This window comes from Thunnus albacares, chromosome 23, assembly GCF_914725855.1.
Source record: "Thunnus albacares chromosome 23, fThuAlb1.1, whole genome shotgun sequence".
In the NCBI taxonomy this organism is placed as follows: Eukaryota; Metazoa; Chordata; class Actinopteri; order Scombriformes; family Scombridae; genus Thunnus; species Thunnus albacares.
The window spans coordinates 1283771-1305000 of record NC_058128.1 but is presented as its reverse complement, the minus strand read 5'-3'; the positions used below and the strand labels follow the sequence as shown (position 1 = coordinate 1305000).

Here is a 21230-nt window from a genome sequence, read left to right as displayed (position 1 = left end):
AAATACATTTCCCACCCTCTAAACATGAACCTAATCTTAAACTTAAAGCTGCTATAATCAATAATTTTATAGTAATGATGGATCAAATGACGACACACCTCACCTCACTCTGCTGTTTACTATTTACAGCGAGTTTCAGCTCATTGTTTAGCTGCAACTTTACTGTTTTGCAACTGCGAAAAAAATGCATTTAAAAGTCTGTGTGAAGCTTCTATTCAGCTTCATCAGTCTGAGTTAGTCATATCAAGTGGATATCTGACACATTTACAGTCTTTTTAGAATCAAATTCCCTCTTTGTGTTTCCTCGGACAGTGTTTCCCTGTTGAGCTGCAGGTGGAAGTATAGTAACAAAAAGAGGAACTTTGGCACTAAAAAGACTGTAACGTTGAAAGATATCTACTTGATTTGACTCATTTGGACGCTGAAGCTTCATATTAGCTTCAGATAAACTTTGAAATACATTGTAAGGTCATTATGAAGGGACAGGAGGAATGATTACAGCAAGATAAACACTGACGGACGTGATAAACTCTGAACGTTAGCAGCTCTGTGAACTTTATTTACTTTATTTACTTTAAAACTCATCAGTTAGTTTTTTCATCCTTGTTAAACAATAAATCATGAATTTAACCTTTTTGTGATGTTTTACATGTTATGCGACACAAGAACTACGTTTCTTTATTTACACGTCTTATGTGAACACGCGTCATCAGCTGGTCAGGCATATGGAAGCTCAAAGATGGCAGAATAATTTAATTATTTTAGTTTTTATAAGCAACTTAATATTTAACTTTGAAATGTAATCACTGACAGTAATTCTGAAGATTTTCATTATTGATTAATCTGTCGATTATTTTCTTGATCAGTGGATTATTCAGTTTACTGTCATAGAAACTAAAGAAACCAGGAAATATTCACATTTAAGAAGCTGAATCAGAGAATTTGGACTTTTTTGTTAGTTTTCATCTTTTCAATTTCAAGTTTTGTAATTTCAGAAACTTTCTTTTCTTCGTCTTTTTTTGCGTTTTACAAAGTTGAATCAAGAGTTTTGTTTCTTGGATGATACGACAGCAGATCGACACCCGACAGGTCGATTTCTTTCAGTTTTAATTGATCGTCGTGGTAACTGATGTCTCAACTTTTCATCTCTTCTTTTAGTCTCTTAATTAGAGATCCTGAGTCGAACTTCAGATCTGAAAATTTGGGGCAGCAGGTTTGTCGTCTGACTTAATCTGACTCTTTGGTTTTTTTGGCCGTTTACCTGCAGAACCAACAACATTCCCATCAGCCTCAGCTGTACTCTGCGTTTAGTGCTAATTAGCAAATATTAGCTTGAATATTTTAGTAAATGTAATGTGTTGTTTGCTCCGTTGTGGTTGTCTTTGTGGAGCAGAGATGTTGTTATGAAGCCTCAGCAGAGTGTGAAGATGTTTCTCCTCTTCCTCTCAGTCCAACACCCGTCATAAGGTCCTGGTGATGGAGTATTGTCCCTGCGGGAGCCTCTACACAGTCTTAGAGGAGTCGTCCAACGCCTACGGACTCCCCGAGGACGAGTTCCTCATAGTCCTGCACGATGTGGGTGAGGAACAGCTACCACCTTTTAAAAAAAAACAACCTCAAGATCCTCAAGTTTGGTTGCATCAAATATCTGGTTTTAATTGTTATTCTCTAATTAATTATCTTTGCTTCTACTTCGACGTTTTTTTTTATAACTTTTTGGGATATATGTGTGTGTGAAACACTTCAGTGGCAGGTATGAACCACCTGAGAGAGTACGGCATCGTTCATCGAGACATCAAACCGGGAAACATCATGCGGGTGATCGGAGAGGACGGACGCTCTGTCTATAAGCTGACGGACTTTGGAGCCGCCAGAGAGCTGGAGGACGACGAGCAGTTCGTGTCTCTGTACGGCACCGAGGAATATCTGGTGAGGAGACGAAATAAAGCAACTTCAGTTATTAGTTTCATGTTTGGACGACTTTCTGTTTTACTTTCCAGTTTCTGGCTGCGCTGCAGGATTTCATTGTTTAGTTTTATGCTGAATGTCTTTTGTGTTTTTCTTTTAACATCTTGGAACCATGTTGGGAAAAAGACACACAGATTTAAGGGCCATTAATACATAAAGTAAAAAATAAACCTGCAGAAAATGTTGTCAAAGAATAGTTTCATTTGAATAAAATTGAGATACAAGAAGAAGAAACAGGAGCTGAAATTATATCTCAGATTAATACTGGAGTCAATCTGCTGCTGATGAAATTATGAAGTTCCTGTTTCTGTTCAGAAGCTTCTTCCTGTTCTGATTGGTTCAGAGGTTTTACAGCTAAAGCTGCAGGTGATGCTAAATAATATTATTGTGTCTTAATTAAACGCAGCTTGTTGACGACGTCGACGTGTCCAGATGAGAGAAAATGAGAGACGTGATAAAATCATATTTTGATGTGGAGGTTATTATATTTTATTTAAATTGTGGTGATGGTAAAGCTGTCAATCAATTTAAAAAAGATCAACTAATTAATTGCACAGTTTGCTGTGTTTAATCACTATTAATCACTTTTTTCTTCTTAATATTGAAGCTTATAATAATCACAGAATTAATGTAGAATCAACATCAAGGAAGTAAAGTTAAATATTATTGTTTAAAAGCATCTTTTTAACTTTGAACTACAGATTCCCAATTAAACCATCAAGCCCATTAAAATTCATCAATATCAGCTTAGAAGGCAATAATTTCTATCTATGTATTAATATAAATGATCATTAACAACAATAAATGTTCAAGAGCCAGTTGAATTAAACAAGATTCACAATAATCCTGCAAATATGAAAGAAGAAGAAGAAGAAGGAAAGATTGAGATGAAGACAGTTGATTAATCCTCGTTAAGATTTAATTGAACTTCCTGTGACGTCATGGTTGATACCAGCTGATCCTCCGGGTCGTTTAGTTCATTATGACATCAGGACCTTCGTTAGCTTTCAGACTGAGCTCACTACAGTAATGTGTTAATTAAATATTTCAGATTAATTTAAATATTAATGTGTTTAGTTTGTATGTTGAACGTCTTGTTTTCACTTGTGATTGTTTGTTTTTGTGTCTGTAATCCATAAATAATTCATACGATAATTCTCGTGATATACTAATAATGTCAGTTATTGCCCTAAACACACGTTCACATGAGTCTGTTACTGTTATTGTGACATTTAATGTTCCCTAAACCTCCACTTCCTCCAGTTTACCGTCGACGTTTTAAAACTCTTCAACTATTAAAAAGTGAACTGAGAGGACATTTTGAGGAAACGTTTGTCTCTCGGTGTGAAAGTGTCCACCCGTGAAGCAGAGTCACTCTTCTTCGTGTGTTTTCCTGCAGCATCCCGACATGTACGAGCGCGCCGTGTTGAGGAAGGACCACCAGAAGAAATACGGCGCCACGGTGGATCTGTGGAGCATCGGCGTCACGTTCTACCACGCCGCCACCGGCAGCCTCCCCTTCAGACCGTTCGAAGGGCCGCGCAGGAACAAGGAAGTCATGTGAGAGAAGCTTGTGTGTGTTGTGAAGCTTAGCGGCGTTCTGAGGAGATCGATCCTCCGACCTGACGTTAACCTGACTGAGACGCTTGTTCCTCTTTCAGGTATAAAATCATCACAGAGAAGCCGTCGGGGACGATCTCAGGTCACCAGAAGTGTGAGAACGGGAAGATCGAGTGGAGCACAGAGATGCCAGTTTCCTGCAGCCTGTCCAAGTATGACTCACCTCCAGCTGACTGCTGCACTTCAGCATGTTAGAAACACACTGCAGAGCTTTGTCTGGCTGCAACTAATCATTATTTCCTCTATAAAATATCAGGAAACAGTTATAATTTCTTATAGTCTAAATGTCTTGTCAGTCCAAAGTCCAAATATATTCAGTTTGACACAGAAAAGCTTCAAATTGTCACATTTGAGAAGCAAATTTTTGTGCATTTAAAAAATGACGATTATTTTATTACCAAAACAGCAGCCGAGTAATTTAGTGTGTTTACATTCAGAGCTTCACTCAGATGTGTTTTTGTTGTTTAATGTCTTTTAAGTTCAGAAAAATGTTGCCGTTTATTTTCATTTAACAGGATTCAGAGTCCTGAACATGATCTCTCTTTTTACTTTATTCAACTGTTATCTGAAGTCATTTTTGAGGTTGTAAACGTCATAAAATGACTTATAAAATAAATCTATAGTAAAGCTAAGAACAAATATAATTAAATCAGTATCGGATCCATATACCTGTCAGTGCAGCTGTGTTACTTCCTGTTTCAGGGGTCTCCAGAGCCTCCTGACTCCGGTGCTCGCCAACATCCTGGAGGCCGACCAGGAGAAGTGTTGGGGCTTCGACCAGTTCTTCGCCGAGACCAACGACATCCTGCACCGCACCGTCGTCTACGTGTTCAGCCTGCAGCAGGCCACGCTGCACCACGTCTACATCCACGAGTACAACACGTAAGCGCCGCGCCTCGTCCTCCTCTTCTCCTTCCTCTGGTTCCAGCTTCTTAAATTAATATTTGCTGGTTTCTTTAGTTTCTATGACAGTAAACTGAAGACGTTCGACGTTCTTCTTGCGTCCACAGGGCGGCGCTGTTCCAGGAGCTGCTGTCCCGCAGGACCAGCATCCCGCTGCACAACCAGGAGCTGCTGTATGAGGGCCGCCGCCTGGTCCTCGACCCCAACCGCCAGGCCAAGACCTTCCCCAAGACCTCCAGAGACAACCCCATCATGCTGGTCAGCCGCGAGTCCGTCGCCACGGTCGGACTGATCTTTGAAGACCGTACGTCGTGCAGCTCAGTGATTAAAAAAACACATAAAACAGCCTGAACACGTTGACGTTTCAATGTGATTTTTGTTTTTGTCTTCACAGCCAGTCCTCCTAAAGTCCAGCCTCGCTACGACCTCGACCTGGACGCCAGCTACGCAAAGGTAAAAACAGACGCCAAGTCTCATAACAGGAGAACTTAATGTAGACAGTTGGGGTTTAATTTTAGTAAAGTTACACACATAGATAATAAAAGTAGTCGTTAGTTGCTGCTCTAAGATGTAGTTTAGTTGTGAGGATGATGAGAAACTGTCATATTTATTAACGTCTGACTCTCCTGTTGTTGTTGTTGTTATTGTTCAGACTTTTGCAGGTGACGTGGGACATTTGTGGAAAACGTCAGAGTCTCTGCTGGTTTATCAGGAACTGGTGCGAAAAGGAGTTCGTGGTTTAATGTGAGTTGACATCAGACGCTCTGAGTGTTTGTTAACGAGGTGAAAAGTGAATAAAAAACGATCCTGCAGGCAGAAGCTCGAATGACTCAGAGAGCAGATCTGTTCGGATGTGGTTCACTTCCTGTTTGTCTCCAGTTATATAAACATCGTTTTTCCTTTTCACTGACTGGAAGGAAAAATCCTGAAGCCAAACAAAATGATGAATTATTTAGGATAAAGTATCCTGCTTGTCCTCTTTTGCACTTTAACTTCATCATGTTTTCAGTAACTAAACATTTTAACTTTTCACACAAGCATTTGTACATCTTCAGTCCTAGTTAGTGTATATAATTAACCTTTAATTGAATTTGTTTCTTTGACCTTTTTTACCTCTTTGTTTTTGTATTTTGATTAATTTAACTCTGTAAGGTTTTCCTCCGTATGGTGGCCATTTTAGGACATTTCAGACTCAGCGCTACACTGAACTTTGAGCTTTAGATTCATGTTAGCATGTCGACACGTTAACAAACATCTGATGCTGACAAACTGATATTTATCACACAATATTATATTTGTTGTCATGTTAATTTTATTTATTCAGCCCAAAATCACAAATATGCCTCAAAGAGCTCTACTGTTGCATGTTAGCATGTTGAGGTAACAGTTAGCATTCATTTAGCGTCCAACTCAGTTTCACTGCTGCGTGTTGTACAGTATATTATATGTAACATATATACAGGTTCATTTAAAATAAATACATTTAAATAAGTGTTTGAAACTTAATCACACCGAATGATGAACTGAGTCACTGCTACTCTGCTAAGCTAGGCTACGTTTAGCTGTTTATGTAGCTACGTCCTGTAAAAGAAAACTGAATAACAGGTTATCATTTGATGTATTTCTTCAATATATCATACATGTTTCAGACAGTGTTTCAGTTCAGTTTAGTGTTAGTTTGTGTGTGCTGTGTCTATTCTAAACTTAGTTCTTTGCTGTGTAAGATGAGGCAGTTGTGTGTCTAACAGTTAAGTTTATTCTGTTATACCTTTACCTGAGCCAGTGATAAGATAAACTGTAGTTATGTAGATGTTTATGTGTAAAACTGATCAGCTTTAGAGGATAGTGTGGTTTGTCCTTAATTTAATATAGTAGTAATGTTATTTAGTGATGTTACTTGGTGCTTATGTACTGTCATATATGGTCGTGAAGAAAGTCTGTTCCTAGGTTAGCTGAACTTTTGACTCATGTTTCTATCTGAGGGTTGCTGACCTGTAAGGTTAGTAAACAGATGTCTTAAATTCTGTACGAGCAGTATTTAAGGGACTGGTTAACCTTTCAGACAAAGAAAAGATAGCTAGGTGGTATCTTTGTCTCCAGAACTATGATGCATTATACTTCTGATTGTATTATTTGATTACATTATTTCATAACCTGACAATGCTCTCTTTGTGTGTTTATTGAGTCATCAGCAATTTCCCATTACAGTCCTTATTTATGTTGGAACTGAATCAAGATGTTCGTTCATCAAAATTAAAATTTTTTTTTTTTTACAGGATTCACAGGTTAAGAACTGTGCCTTTTGGTTTTGTGTGTTTGTGTTAATGTGTTAATGATCGTATCTGTGTATTGATCAGTGAGCTGATGAAGGAGGACTACAGCGAGATTCTGCACAAGAAGTCAGAGGTTTTCCATCTGTGTAACTACTGCACACAGATCCTGGAGAAAACCGAACAGCTGTGAGTCGCTCACACACACACACACACACACGAACCCACAACAACAACACCATCACAGTGTGAAGCAGAGACTGATATCACATGACTGATGTCACATGATCTCCTGCGCAGGTTTGAGGTGCTGATGCAGGCGAACATGCTGTCGTCAGAATACGACGAGATCTCAGACATGCACAAGAAAGTTCTCAGAGTGAGTCCGTGTTCATCTGTTTACAGTAGAGCTGCATCGACTAATCAATTAATCAATCGGCAACTATTCCCATAATTGATTTGAGTCATTTTTTTAAAGAAAAAGTCCAAATTCTCTGATTGCAGCCTCTTAAATGTGGATATTTTCTGGTTTCTTCAGTCATCTTGGAGTCTTGTGTGTTTCTGTGCAGATCTCCGGCTCGTTGGAGCCCATCGAACGAACAACACAAGACATCAAGAGTAAATTTCTTCCCGGAAACCTGCTGACTGACGGCTGGACGCAGCAAGTGGGAACTCACCCCGAGGACAGGAAGTAAGACTGTGTGTGTGTGTTTACACGAAGGCAGCAGTAGTATTTCCATGTGATGCTACTTTCTACATTTCAGAGGGAAATATTGTACTTTCTACTCCACTACATTTATTTGACAGCTTTAGTTACTTTTCAGATGAAGATTTGACACAATGGATAATATAACAAGCTTTTAAAATACAACACATTGTTAAAGATGAAACCAGTGGTTTCCAACCTTTTTGTCTTTTGACGTCTTACAAAAAGCAGTGTGTAGTCGGGGTCACATTTCACATGTCTATGAGTTGTTAACAGCTCCACCAAATAGTGATTTTTCCCTCTAAACTTCTCACATGCTTTCATTTCAATAAATGTTCAAATGATCCAATATTTCAGCAAAAATCAAAGATTAGAGAAAAAGTCCAAAAACTGAAAACAGATTTGTGTATCAGAACTTTGTTTTTTCTTCTTTCCTCTCCCATTAATCATCTCACCACCCCTCAGATTTATCTGCTGACCCTTTGGAGGGGCCCGACCCCTAGGTTGGGAACCACTGGACTAAACTAGCTAACTGTATATAAAGTAGTGTAAACTAGCTCCACCTCCAGCAGCTACAACAGTAACATGCTGCTCTAACACTGATGCTTCACTATTAATAATCTAATGATGTCATATATAATAATATATCAGTCAGAGGGACCAAACCACTACTTTTACTGCAATACTTTAACTACATCAAGCTCATAATACTTATGTACTTTTACTGCAATACTTTAACTACATCAAGCTCATAATACTTATGTACTTTTACTGCAATACTTTAACTACATCAAGCTCATAATACTTATGTACTTTTACTGCAATACTTTAACTACATCAAGCTCATAATACTTATGTACTTTTACTGCAATACTTTAACTACATCAAGCTCATAATACTTATGTACTTTTACTGCAAGACTTTAACTACATCAAGCTCATAATACTTATGTACTTTTACTGCAATACTTTAACTACATCAAGCTCATAATACTTATGTACTTTTACTGCAATACTTTAACTACATCAAGCTCATAATACTTATGTACTTTTACTGCAATACTTTAACTACATCAAGCTCATAATACTTATGTACTTTTACTGCAATACTTTAACTACATCAAGCTCATAATACTTATGTACTTTTACTGCAATACTTTAACTACATCAAGCTCATAATACTTATGTACTTTTACTGCAATACTTTAACTACATCAAGCTCATAATACTTATGTACTTTTACTGCAATACTTTAACTACATCAAGCTCATAATACTTATGTACTTTTACTGCAGGAGGGTTTTTCTTGCAGGACTTTTACTTGTAATGGAGTATTTTTTTTACTAACAGTAATGTGATGCGTTTATGTGATGATCAGTGTTTCACCATCAGTTTCTCTCTGCAGTGTGGAGAAAATCAAAGTGCTGCTGGACGCCATCACAGCGATCTACCAGCAGTTCAAGAAGGACAAAGCAGAGCGACGTGAGTTGATGATCCTGTTGACGAGAGTTTATGAACAAAATATAGTATGTTAGAGGAGAAATAAGCACAGAGATGCAGCTTCAACCAGGAGTTATTTTATTATATTATATCATTAATTTATTTATTAAATAACCAAAATCATCATCTGGTATGTTCTCAGGTGGGACACCAAGAATAAAAAGTGCTGCATTCAGAGTCAAAGTGAACACCGACACTGTAGGAGTTTTGAGCAGTTTCTAAATACATAAAGTACCAGTCAAAAGTTTGAACTCGGACTGAACAATTAATTGAAATTTTATCATTACAATATGGCCGACTGCAATTTTCAAATGACAGGAGGCACAATGTTTGTTAGAGGCGACTTACACGTCATATTCTACAGACTGAAGGAAACATCTTCCCCGCAATAATCACAACATAATTATTTTAATATGTTTTCAATGATAATGAGAATAATGATGTAAGAACGATCATTCCCTCTAATATCATATCACAGTTGTAATATCAGTCAGAATAATCACAATTAGATATTTTTCCAAACCGTTCAGCTGTAGTTTAAACACATTTTCTCTTCACTTGAATGAAAGAGTTGTAGTAGTGTATGCAGCTCAATAACAGCATCTACAGCTGTGAACAGACGATAGATATCCTCCTCATGGAGCCGATCAATCACACAGATATCTCTGAATGTCTGATATGAACAGCAGGCTGTATTAGATCTCGTCCATATAAACAGTAACGACAGCAGCAGCGTCGGTTTTATGCGTCTGGCTCCTGGAGTTTCTGAAGATAATGTTGTAAAAACATAAACAAAAGTTGTGTTAAATTCTTTATAAAGTTGAATATGTTGATCTATCTAGTGATGCACGATATTATCAGCACGTCATCGGTATCGGCTGAAATGAATTCTGCCTGCTGATTATGAGAGGCCGATATGTCGCCTTCTCCTCCGCCGCCTGACTGTGTTTCCCTCCGCGGACTGTTTCATCCTGACGGTCCCGGTGTTTCCTCCGCAGGCTGCACTTCACTCAGCTGCCCGTCAGACCTGCTGCTGCTAGCGGAGGCTAGCTGGCTGTGCTTCCCTCCGGTCATGCTGCGGCTAACGCTCCGCTAGCCTCTCAGCTAACGTTAGCCTCTCGGCTCTCCGTGTGGATTCAACCGGAGCACCGAGCCCCGGTTTGTTGTTCAGGTTAAAGTGGGAAGAAGCAGCTGAGTGAAGTGCAGCCTGCAGAGGAAACACCGGGACCGTCACGATGAAACAGTCCGTTGAGGAGCTGCTGAGTTCGGCTGCACAGATAGGAAACACCTCAGCTGACAGGATGTACCACTCTGTTTGGGGGGGAAAAAACTTCTTTTTGGTTTATAACGGTGGTTGTCAACCAGCGTATTAGGTGCATTACCGCCACCTTCTGCTCCGGAGTGTGGACCAGAGATTAAATCCTGCACATTAATCCTGTCTGTCTAATGAACTCAATGAAAACTCTACTGCTGCTCCCACTTGGCAGGTTCATTAAAGTTTTAATGCTGAGCTCCTGAACTCCAGTCTTCCTCAGTTCTTCCTTCATATATTGTCTTTCTTGATCATATTTATTATAATCTATGCTTGCATGTATAATAGTCTCCTCAACCAGCTGGAATAAAAATATGTTCATATATCAGCATATCGGATATCGGCAAAAAATCCAATATGGTGCATCCCTACTTCTATCTAATATATTTAATGTTTATTTATTTCATTCTAGTAGTTGTTAGTTTTTCATGAATGAAACTAATCTCTGATGTTCTGTGTTCAGGTCTGCCGTACAACGAGGAGCAGATCCACAAGTTTGACAAGTACGTTCAGATTGTTTTCAGCAGATATCAGTGAGTCTGATCTGTCAGGTTTGACCCTCAGTAACCTGCGTTTGTTTGTTTGTTTGTTTGTTTGTTTGTTTGTTTGTTGTTGCTCTGACAGACAGAAGCTGGTCCTTCATGCCAGTAAAGCCAGATCTTTGTTCACAGAGGAGTGCGCCATGAAATACCGTCTCTTCATCTCCAAGAGCGAGGAGTGGATGAGGTAACAGGAAGTGTTGATCAGGAAGTGTTCGCTGATAAACCTCTCGGTTGCTTAGCGACCGTGTGAACAGTGAACAGTGTGTTGAAGCATCGTGTGTGTGTGTGTGTGTGTGTGTGTTTGCAGGAAGGTTCATCACGTGAGGAAGCAGCTGCTCAGTCTCTCCGGTCAGCTGATCAACATCGAGAAGGAGGTGACGATGCTGATGGAGCGAGCCATCAAGGTAAACAACAACAAACAAACACAACAAACCTCCAACATTCATTTTATCGTTTTGTTTTGTATTTATTGCAGCAGATAAAGCTGAAAGTTCAAAGATTTAACAGTAACGTGTATTTACTACATGATAGAAATGTAGTTTTAAAGTTTTATAGTTCTTGAATCTTTCTGCTGGATCAGGATCATCCTGAGTATCAAAGGTTTCTTAATCCTACTAAAAGGTTTGATCCGGATCAAAACCAAGACCGGATTAAATGAACTAATCCGTTTCCAGAATCCTTTTTTTTTTCTTTTGAACAAGATTTGATCCAATCTGACAGCTGAACAGCTGATTGATCAGAACCAGATGCTGTTCCAGGACTGACCTGTAGGAGGTGCTGCTGGTCCTGGATCAGCTGGTCCTGGATCAGCTAGTCCTGGATCAGCTGGTCCTGGTTCAGCTGGTCCTGGATCAGCTAGTCCTGGTTCAGCTGGTCCTGGTTCAGCTGGTCCTGGTTCAGCTGGTCCTGGATCCTGAAGTTGTTGTTGCTAATTAGAAACTGTGCTTCCAGCTGCAGGAACAGCTGCCTCAGAAGGTTCTTCCTCTGGTGTCGAGCGGGATGAAACCTCAGGCCTACCTGAGTCAGAACACGCTGGTGGAGATGACGCTGGGGTAAGACTCCTCTTCATCATCATCATCATCATCAAACCTGCCAGACTGCTTTCAGGAAATTAAAAATAGATGTTTTACATAATTAAACACTATTAAATTAGATAAATGAACAGCTGAGTTTTATACAGTAAAAACTAAACGTACAGATGTGTATCTACAGCTGCTACTAACGATTATTTTCATTATCATTTAATTTGTCAAGTCAAATTTATTTATATAGCACATTTCATACAGCAGGCGTAAACTCAGTGTGCTTAAAAACAAGTAAAGATCATACATAACAAATATATTACAGTAACATTACATATATAAAATAAATAAGATAGAACATATGATGTTACATAAATAAAAACATATAAGACAGTATAAATATATATATATATATATCATTATCATTGTTAAAAGCAATAACAATAATAATACTGTTTCTAAAAAGAAGGTTTCACCCATAAACCAAACTAAAAGATGTTTTTAGTTTGCTGTTAAAGGAAGACACTGTTGTAACAGAGCTGAGTAGGAGCATCATGGCTGAAGGCACCATGAGCTGCTGTAGTATTTATTCTAGGATGGTGAGGAGACCTTTTATTTGATGATCTCAGGGGTCCATCTGGTGTGTATTCAGAGAGCATGTCAGCAGCGTAGGTGGGAGCCGTTCATAGCTTTAAAAACCATAAGAAGTATTTTAAATTCAATTCTTTGCTCTACTGGGAACCAGTGAAGAGATTAAAACAGGAGTGATGGTTAATACTGGCTGCAGCGTTCTGGAGTTTATGAAGCGTTTGCTTTGTCAGTCCAGCGTTACAACAGTCTAGTCAACTGGAAATTAATACATGACATGTCAGTTAATTAAAACAAATGTCTTGTTTTATCTACAACTCAAAGATCTTCAGTTTACTGTCACAGAGACTAAATAAACCAGTAAATATTCATATTTAACAAGCTGCAATCAGAGAAATTTAGTATCAACTGATGGATTAATTGTTGCAGCTTTAAATATTTTCCTCATAAAAAATGACTCAAAATGATGAATCAGAGTAGTTGCTGATTAATTTAATAGTTAATGGTCACAGTTTCAAATGTTCAGACTTTAATGAGTGTCGACGTTACTCTGATGTTTGATTAATGAACGTCAACATGTTGTTGTTGTTGTTGTTGTTGTTGTTGTTGTTTTTCCAGGATGAAGAAACTGAAGGAGGAGATGGAGGGAGTGGTGAAAGAGCTGGCAGAGAACAACCACTTCTTAGAGAGGTCAGTGTGTGTTTTTACTGGAAACCAGTAGAAACCAGTCAGATCCATGTATGTTAGCTTAGCTTAGCTTAGCACAAACACTGGAAGCAGGGGGAAACTGTTAAAATATCACTGAATCCACATGACAAATAAAATGTAAATGTTACATTAAAGCAAACATTTTTAATTACTTTGATAAATTCATGAGGAGATTTTTAAGAGTGAAACACAAATAGCATCGATTCAACCAGACGGAAGAATTAATGGCTTTTCTTTAAGGTATAAATGGGCTAAATGAAGATATTTTTCCTCATAATTTAAGGGACTTAACTCCTTTACAGCTGATCAAATATCAGCAAAATGAATTTTCATGCTAATTGAAACATTTAAGCCATTAATTATTCATTTATAAATCTAAATTTGGGTTCAACCCTGTAACATTTACCTGGTAACAGTCATCAACCACAACTGAAAAATTAACTCATTTAAAGGTAAAAGTTCATATTGATACATTTTTTTAGACCTTAAACGCACAACATGGCGTCTCAATCAAAACAACAACAACAGACGGAGTGTGATGACGGTGTGAAGTAGCAAGGGATCATGGGAGTTGTTGTCTTCGTTGTTAAATAAGCAGCTTCAGCGGGATAGGATTACTCCAGTGTTCATCATTCGCAGAGGTCTCCTCCTCTCCAGAACAAACGGACCCGGAGATTAAAATCATTAAAATATTAATTAAAGCCGTTTTACCTAAAAAAAAAAATCAATATTTCTCCGATGATGTTTGGTGACCACCGGACTTCCTGGAGGGGCTGTTAGCCGAGCTGCTGCTAACGTTTGTCCAGTTTATTTCTCTGATAACTTAAGATCCAGACGTCCAATGACTAAAATCCTTCTTCCGGCTAAAAGATATAGTTAAAAACCACCTAAATTTATCATGAAAATGTGTCTTAAAACTGAATAAAAGTCCGTTTATAACAGTTTGTGTGGAACAACCACAACGCCGATGTATTATCTTGTATGTGTGTAAGTTACTCTTTGGTAGACGCCATTGTAGCGGACAAACACAGCGCCGCCGTATGCATCTGGTGCGTGTTTACTCTTTGGTAGAGGAGGTATGACGCCATCGACAGGCGACCAAATGAAACGGTCCGTTACTTTGATTAAATTACAGATTTCTCTGAGTTTGAACATTGTTGGAAACATTTGGGATAATGTAAGTACACAACTCAACAACATATATAACACAGGTCTAGTTGTTTTTACACATTTTAATGTGGAATAATTACATATATCTTTTAACCGGAAGAAGGATTTTAGTTGGTTATTTAACAACGAAGACAACAACTCCCATGATCCCTTGCTGCTTCACACCGTCATCACACTCTGTCTGTTGTTATTGTTTTGATTGAGACGCCTAGCGGCTGAAACTACATATTGTACGTTTAAGGGTAAATTAATTGTACTTAAGTGAAAAGTTCAGGACTTTTTTACTCTTGTTTGTCTGCACCTGTTCAATAAACATGTAAATCAGACTTGCAGTTGTTTGAAGGTGGATTAGTTTCTCCAGGCTGCTTCTAGTCTTTGTGCTAAGCTAGCCGAGCGGCTAAAACAAGAAACTGCTCCTTTAAACCGTTCAGAGGATGTGAAACGTTAACATGTGACGTCTCTCCTGCAGATTCGGCACGTTGACGCTGGACGGCGGTTTGAGGGGTTAAAGACGTCGACAGAATCGGAGACTTCTGAAGGTTTCTGGCTCGTTGTACATATTCTGTGTTTATCCTGTAAATATTGTCAGAATGTAAGATGGAGCTTTTTGTATGATTCTGTCAGTTGGACCTGTTAATGAACGCATTAGAAACAGCTTCAGACGCTTTAAACGCTTCAAGATATTTTTACCTGATGACCAGTGAAGGAACACAGAGCTGTGAGCAACAAGACTGCCTTAAAAAATACCTTAAATTAATCTTTAATATTCCCCGAAAACACAACACTTTCATCTACATCAAGGTCTAAACCCTTTAATTAACAAGTACATTTTAAAGGATACATGACTTCCCCCTTAATTGACATATTGATTTAAAAAATATAATATTTGACAAATCCGTTAATGGGGAGTTTAAGTTGTTATTAAGGTGAAGGGATTTTGGTTTAAACTACTGCAAAGTAATGATATTTTATCTTATTGTGATATTTAAAAGGTTTGTCCAGATAGTTTGTTATATTTGAAGAGGTTTTTAATGGATTGTCTGCAGGGATTAAAAGGTTTTTAAAGGTGTTCAAACTATTTAAAATCTACCAAATAACGTTACACGTGTCCATTAATTTTTACTTTAAAAATGATTTAAAAAATTGATACCAAATTCAGAGGTTCATCACAAATGCGGTTAAGTAATGGAGTAAAGATATAATACATAATATTATTAATGGATAATACAGAGCTTAAAGTTCTCAGGCTCATAAACTTTGTCTTTCTTTAATCCCTGATATTAAATGAAGGGTTTTAATGAGTTTTCTTAATGATTTAAAGGCTGAAAACTCATTCAAAACTTGGGTTAACGTGAAATTTATCACTTAGTTTTCTTCTTAATTGTAAATTAAGGGATGGTTTATACATTATACGGGTCTATAAACCTCTGACCAGACCTTTCAACTATGCCTCAATATATTATAATTATTCAATTTATCCATTAATTAAACCCAAATTTGTGGTGAACTTCCTGGATTCTCACCTATATGGAAAAGTTAAAAAACTTTGCAGGACTTTTACTTGAATCAACAATCAATTAACATATCAATTAATTTAACCAAAATGATTGAGAATGAGATTAGAGTGTTTGGTGTGTTTTCAGGGATAAATTAAGGATCATTAACGGGTATTTTAAGTGGTTGGACTGTAATATATTTAGAGGTGTTTGATGGATTTTCAGCATGGATTTAAGTTTTTTTTTTTTTTAAAGCATCAAAAAACCCCTTAAAATTTAAAAAGTAACATCACAGGTACCACTTAATTTGTACCTTAAATTTAAATTAAATAAATGTTTCAGTTCATTTAAAATATATTTTAAGGATAAAACCTGCAGGGATGGCTTTCATGTTATTTAGTTAACCTTTAAAAATCCCTTAAATTGGCAGATAATCCATCAAAAATACCTTAATATGATACAATCCATTTCATTTTTCCATTAATTAATGCCCTAAAATGGCATTAAGGGCACCAGAAGTCACAGTTAATGGGTAAATTAATGGAAATTTAAAGTACAAAGTTAAGTGCTCATTACATTTGATTATTTAATGTTCTTGGAGACCTATCATGATAATAAACATCATCAGTTTTTTTTTTCTCTGTTTGCTCGTTATGTATTTTTTCTGGACAGTAAGTCAGAGTTCAGGCATTTGTAACATGCAGAAAGCCCCCCCCCCGATCATGAATAAAGGATCTAAATAAATCAGCTCATCTTCATCTTTGTCTCGTTAGATGTTCTGTTCGGTCAGTAATCAGCATTCAAAATGATCAATGACTGTAGACTGTACATAAATAAATACCTTATCAAAGATGCTGCTGCCTCAGTGTGTCACTGTTTCATGTGGTAAATAACCTAAAGGGTCAGTTGGTGTCTGTCAAAGCCCTTAAAGTTTACTTCATCGTATGAAAACTGTGAATTTTTACCTTCAGTTGAGAAATACGATCCATCGTCGTCGTCGTTGTTGTCGTTGTGGACTGGAAAGTCGTTGTTGTGGACTGGAAAGTCGTTGTTCGGTCACCAGTAACTGTCTGTGCAAGAAACCACAGAAGAAGACAAGTTTATTCTTTGTACACTGGAGTGTCTGCATATCTATTCTGGTCTGAAATAAAGAAAATCACTATTAGTCGTCCGATCCGGACAGAAAAAAGGTCACAAACTGCTTTTTACTCAACAATACAAATTAACCGACGTAACTGTTAAGACAATGTTTACATCTTTGAAAATATCAATCAACAGATCAACAAATGTCTTATTTCATACTGTGCATTTAGTATTAGATGATTTTGACAGACTATCATAGATTTTGAACACGAGTCCAAATTTTGACTTTTTGTTCAAAATTATGATTTTCTTATAAATTCAACATTTTGATTTAGTATCATAATTTTAACAGTTTACCGATTTCTTAAATAAAGATGAGAGACAGAATTTCAACATACATTTAACTAAATATCTCATGTTTACGTTTTAAAAACAAATTAATATGTGTGCATAACAAATAAAAAAATAGTACCTTGTAACTTGACAAAGTATCTCATATTATCAGACAATAATTTAAAATTATGAGATACCAAATTGAAATTATGACACAGTAAGTAAAAAGTTTAACATAAACAAGATTACTAAATCGACATGACAAATGAAAAACACAAAATCAAAAGGTTTTAATTCTGACATAAGTGTGTGTGTCTGTCATAGGCTACTTTTGGGGACAAATTTCAGACTAAAGACCAGTTAACTGGAGACGGCTTTTCCAACTGGGGACAAAAGTTGTGTTCCCAGTTGGGAAGCAGCTGTTTTTTGGGTCAGTGGTTTAAGGTTAGGGTTAAGGTAAGTCTCCAGGAAATTAATGTAAATCTATGTAAACGTGTGTGTGCTCGTGTGAGAATATTTTTATTTTTATTATTCTAACTTTTCAGATTTTTTTTTTTTTGAAGCTGAAATGGGCTTCCATACATTTAGGGTTTCATCACCAATCACACTGACATGACAAATCAAAATTTGTAAAATTACATAATTTAAAATATGAAATATTAAAAAGTATACTTTAGTATAGTATAGTATATTTTTACTTCCTCTGATAAATGATTTACAAAGATTATGAGATACTAAGTCAGTTTTGACTTTTTAAGTGAAATTAGTTTTGATTCATCTCATTTTGAATCAATAAATCAAAATTTCACAGTATCGTCACTTAAAAATACATAAAATATTAAGTACAAAAAAGTAAAAAATTTGTACTTAGTTGGATAAATTTAGGATTTACTCATTAAAGATTTTGCCATACTGAGTCAAAATTTTGACTTTATAAGTAAAATTAATTTTGACTCGTCTCATTTGTAATGAATTAGTCAAAATTTAATTTAGTAATTTTGACATACAATGAGTATTTTTATTTTATCATTCCAAACCCTTCAGTCATTTTCTTTTTTTTTTTTTTCTTGGCAATGATGGGCTTCCATACATTTAGGGTTATTATTACATGGTACTAATATGAATGTAATTCACACTGGAATACATCATTAAAAGCAGACTCACTGATGTTAAAGCAGGTTTGTGGTGAGTTTGTTGTAAAAATAACAGTGTTTGTTGTCTCTTCTCTCAGCCACACTTCCCTCTCTCTCCTCCTCTGTCTCCCTCCCATCCTCACCATTGTTGGTTTCCCATAGCGACCGGCCTGTTGGAAAATCACTGTCTCCTCAGTGCTGTGGTTGCCATGGTGATATGCTGCGACAGCAAACCCCCGTCAGCATCAGACCAATAATTGTAGATGGACGGCATCATTTCCTTTTATAGAGCGGACGTGTTGCGGCCCTGCGCGGCGTTGAAGGTCGACGGGCAAAAATTAAATCATCTCACCAGCAGAGTCGCATGAAGGTGGACAAGATGGATGAATTATTATCAGCCTGTTAGTGAACAAAAACAAAGTGACTGACCTGTGATGACGTCATGGTGGTGATGATGATGATGATGAGGATGAAGATCTTAGTGAAGAGGGTCCTGAGATGATCTGGAGCCGAGCACCCGGATGACCCTGAAACAAAAAAACAATAACAACGAGTTTTATGAACAGACTGTTTTTATAGATACTCAGAGCAGGACATGGACAGCTGTAGTCTCTCTAGCGCCCCCATGAGGCTGAAACCAGCTGTGGAAAGTAACTCAGTACATAAACATAATATACACATAAATACAATTTTGAGATACTTTACTTCAGTATTTCTGTTTTAGTTTCAGAGGGAAATATTGAACTTTTTACTCAACTACAAGCTACTAACTGTATTTCAGATCAATATTTTATACATAAAACATCTGATCACTGTATAAAATACATATAATTATAGATTACTATTATTAATAATTGCACACTGCATATACTGTTTACACATTTGAACATTCCTGGTCAATATTTTGTACATTTCATTTCATTCTCTTTAATTTAAACTTTAAACCTGTAGCAGCTCTTCTCACTATGTCAATATATTTTACATATGTTTTTACTGTGAATTTCCTTCTTTCTTTTTTAGATTATTTAGGATTAATTTTATGTATATTTTTGACTTGTATGTGCAAACCTACTTGGCAATAAAACCAGCCAACAGTACAATAAATAACAATATACTGTATAATAATAAATGTAATGATCTAAATGGCATCATTTAGCATAACAAGAACTTTTACTTTAATACTTTACATTTTGCTGCTAATACTTATGTACTTTAACTTAAGACCTTTTGTTTATAATGAAGTATTTCTACATTGTGGATTTAATACTTTTATTTAAAGGACCAGTTTATAGGATTTAGTGGCGTCTAGTGGTGAGGTGCAACTCCCCCCCCCCCCCCCCCCCCCCGTATTTAATTCAACTAAATTAGTTGAACTAAATATGTAAAGTTTGTCCTGAAGGTGGCGCCAGAGAAAAGGTTGTGTTGTTATCTGAGCGTTAGCATATAAAACGCTACCAGTTGTTATGTTGCATGCTAGCAGGTTAGCCTTCTTATGTTAGCATGTTGACAAGATGCTAATTATGATGAAAAAGAACCGAAACAAAATAAACTGAATAAACAAACAACTGCAACAAGATTGTAAAGAGGAAAGCTGATGTTACCCAAACAAACTGGGTTATCCTATGTATGGTGGCCATTTTGGGACATCTCAGACTCAGCCTGTCAGGCTCAGCTCTACTCTGTCAGACTTAACTTTAATCAGAATAATCTGGACTTTTGGACTTTTTGTTAGGCTCAGCTATACTGTAACATTACCATGTTAACATACCGGCAGTTAGCATGTTAACAATTACTGGAAAAGTAAAATACGTCGTAATGATGCAGCTTGTAAAATGGCAAAAAACCAAATCACGTTTTCTGATTATTTTTGTGGCGTTTTTACACTTTTCAGAGTTATAAAATAATATTGCATTGTGACATATGTTGTTGTTTTTGGATGGAAAACACTCACAAAGGAACAAACAGGAAAATCCTTCATTCAAACTAATGAACGAAAGCCAGATGTTCAATTTCCCACCGTAACTCAGCTTTCTCCAGACTAAACTGGACTCTGTCAGGCTCAGAAATGTTAATGTTAGCATGTTAGCATACCGACAGTTAGCATGTCGACAACAGGATGTTGCTGATGTTTAGCATTTAATTCAACAATATGGTTAAAAAGACGTTAAAAGGACGACTCTGCTCAACATGTAAATTATATTATGGTAAATTATGTATCAGTAATTATGTTTTTAAAAATATTTTTTATTTTTAATTTCTTTTTTGTGAGCTATTTAGTTGGTTTTCTTTTTGTTTTTCTCTTCTTACAATTTTAATTTTTCCCCATTTATTATTATCATTATTATTATTATTTTATTTCATGATTCAGGAAAAAAAACAGTAATAACTTCATCGCTGTCAAACTAATGACAACTCAATGATTACTACAGCAGTGTGAGGACGGTCAGTACTGCTGACATTAATCCTTAGATAATAAAAATTCTGATTACAGTGTGAATAAAGGTAATTACATAGGTTGTTTTTTTTTAAATGAGTCATTTGGACAACAGAAATTTGTAATATGATATATATATATATATATATATATATATATATATATATATATATATATATATATATATATACATACATATATATATTGTGTGTGTGTGTGTGTGGGGAGGGGGGGGGGGGGCGTCACTCTCTGCTCAGGGTACCTGAGACGTTCAGTCCGGCCCTGCTGGTCAGGACGAAAACATGCATCCTCCTCTTCATCAGCAGCTTCATCCTCCAGCAGCTCCGTGAGGACGACAGACAGACAGACAGAGCAAACAGCCATGATGTGTGCGTCCTGCCCGCTCCTCCTCCTCCTCCACCTCCTCCTCCTCCGGGCTGCTG

General features: G+C 36.9%; 1 protein-coding gene across 1 annotated transcript in view; it reads left to right on the top strand.

Annotated features, from left to right (window-relative positions):
• Positions 1-16657, top strand: part of tbk1 (TANK-binding kinase 1) — a 20826-nt gene extending 4169 nt beyond the window's left edge. The window contains exons 4-21 of the mRNA XM_044343124.1: positions 1450-1579; positions 1748-1929; positions 3368-3528; positions 3630-3740; positions 4291-4470; positions 4599-4795; positions 4886-4944; positions 5144-5235; positions 6849-6950; positions 7062-7140; positions 7331-7452; positions 8872-8948; positions 10742-10781; positions 10903-11004; positions 11128-11224; positions 11772-11872; positions 13049-13120; positions 14778-16657. Of these exons, the coding sequence (XP_044199059.1) occupies positions 1450-1579; positions 1748-1929; positions 3368-3528; positions 3630-3740; positions 4291-4470; positions 4599-4795; positions 4886-4944; positions 5144-5235; positions 6849-6950; positions 7062-7140; positions 7331-7452; positions 8872-8948; positions 10742-10781; positions 10903-11004; positions 11128-11224; positions 11772-11872; positions 13049-13120; positions 14778-14817 (1944 nt within the window). The 3' untranslated portion in view covers positions 14818-16657. The remainder of the gene's footprint in view (positions 1-1449; positions 1580-1747; positions 1930-3367; positions 3529-3629; positions 3741-4290; positions 4471-4598; positions 4796-4885; positions 4945-5143; positions 5236-6848; positions 6951-7061; positions 7141-7330; positions 7453-8871; positions 8949-10741; positions 10782-10902; positions 11005-11127; positions 11225-11771; positions 11873-13048; positions 13121-14777) is intronic.
• Positions 16658-21230: the final 4573 nt, after the last annotated feature.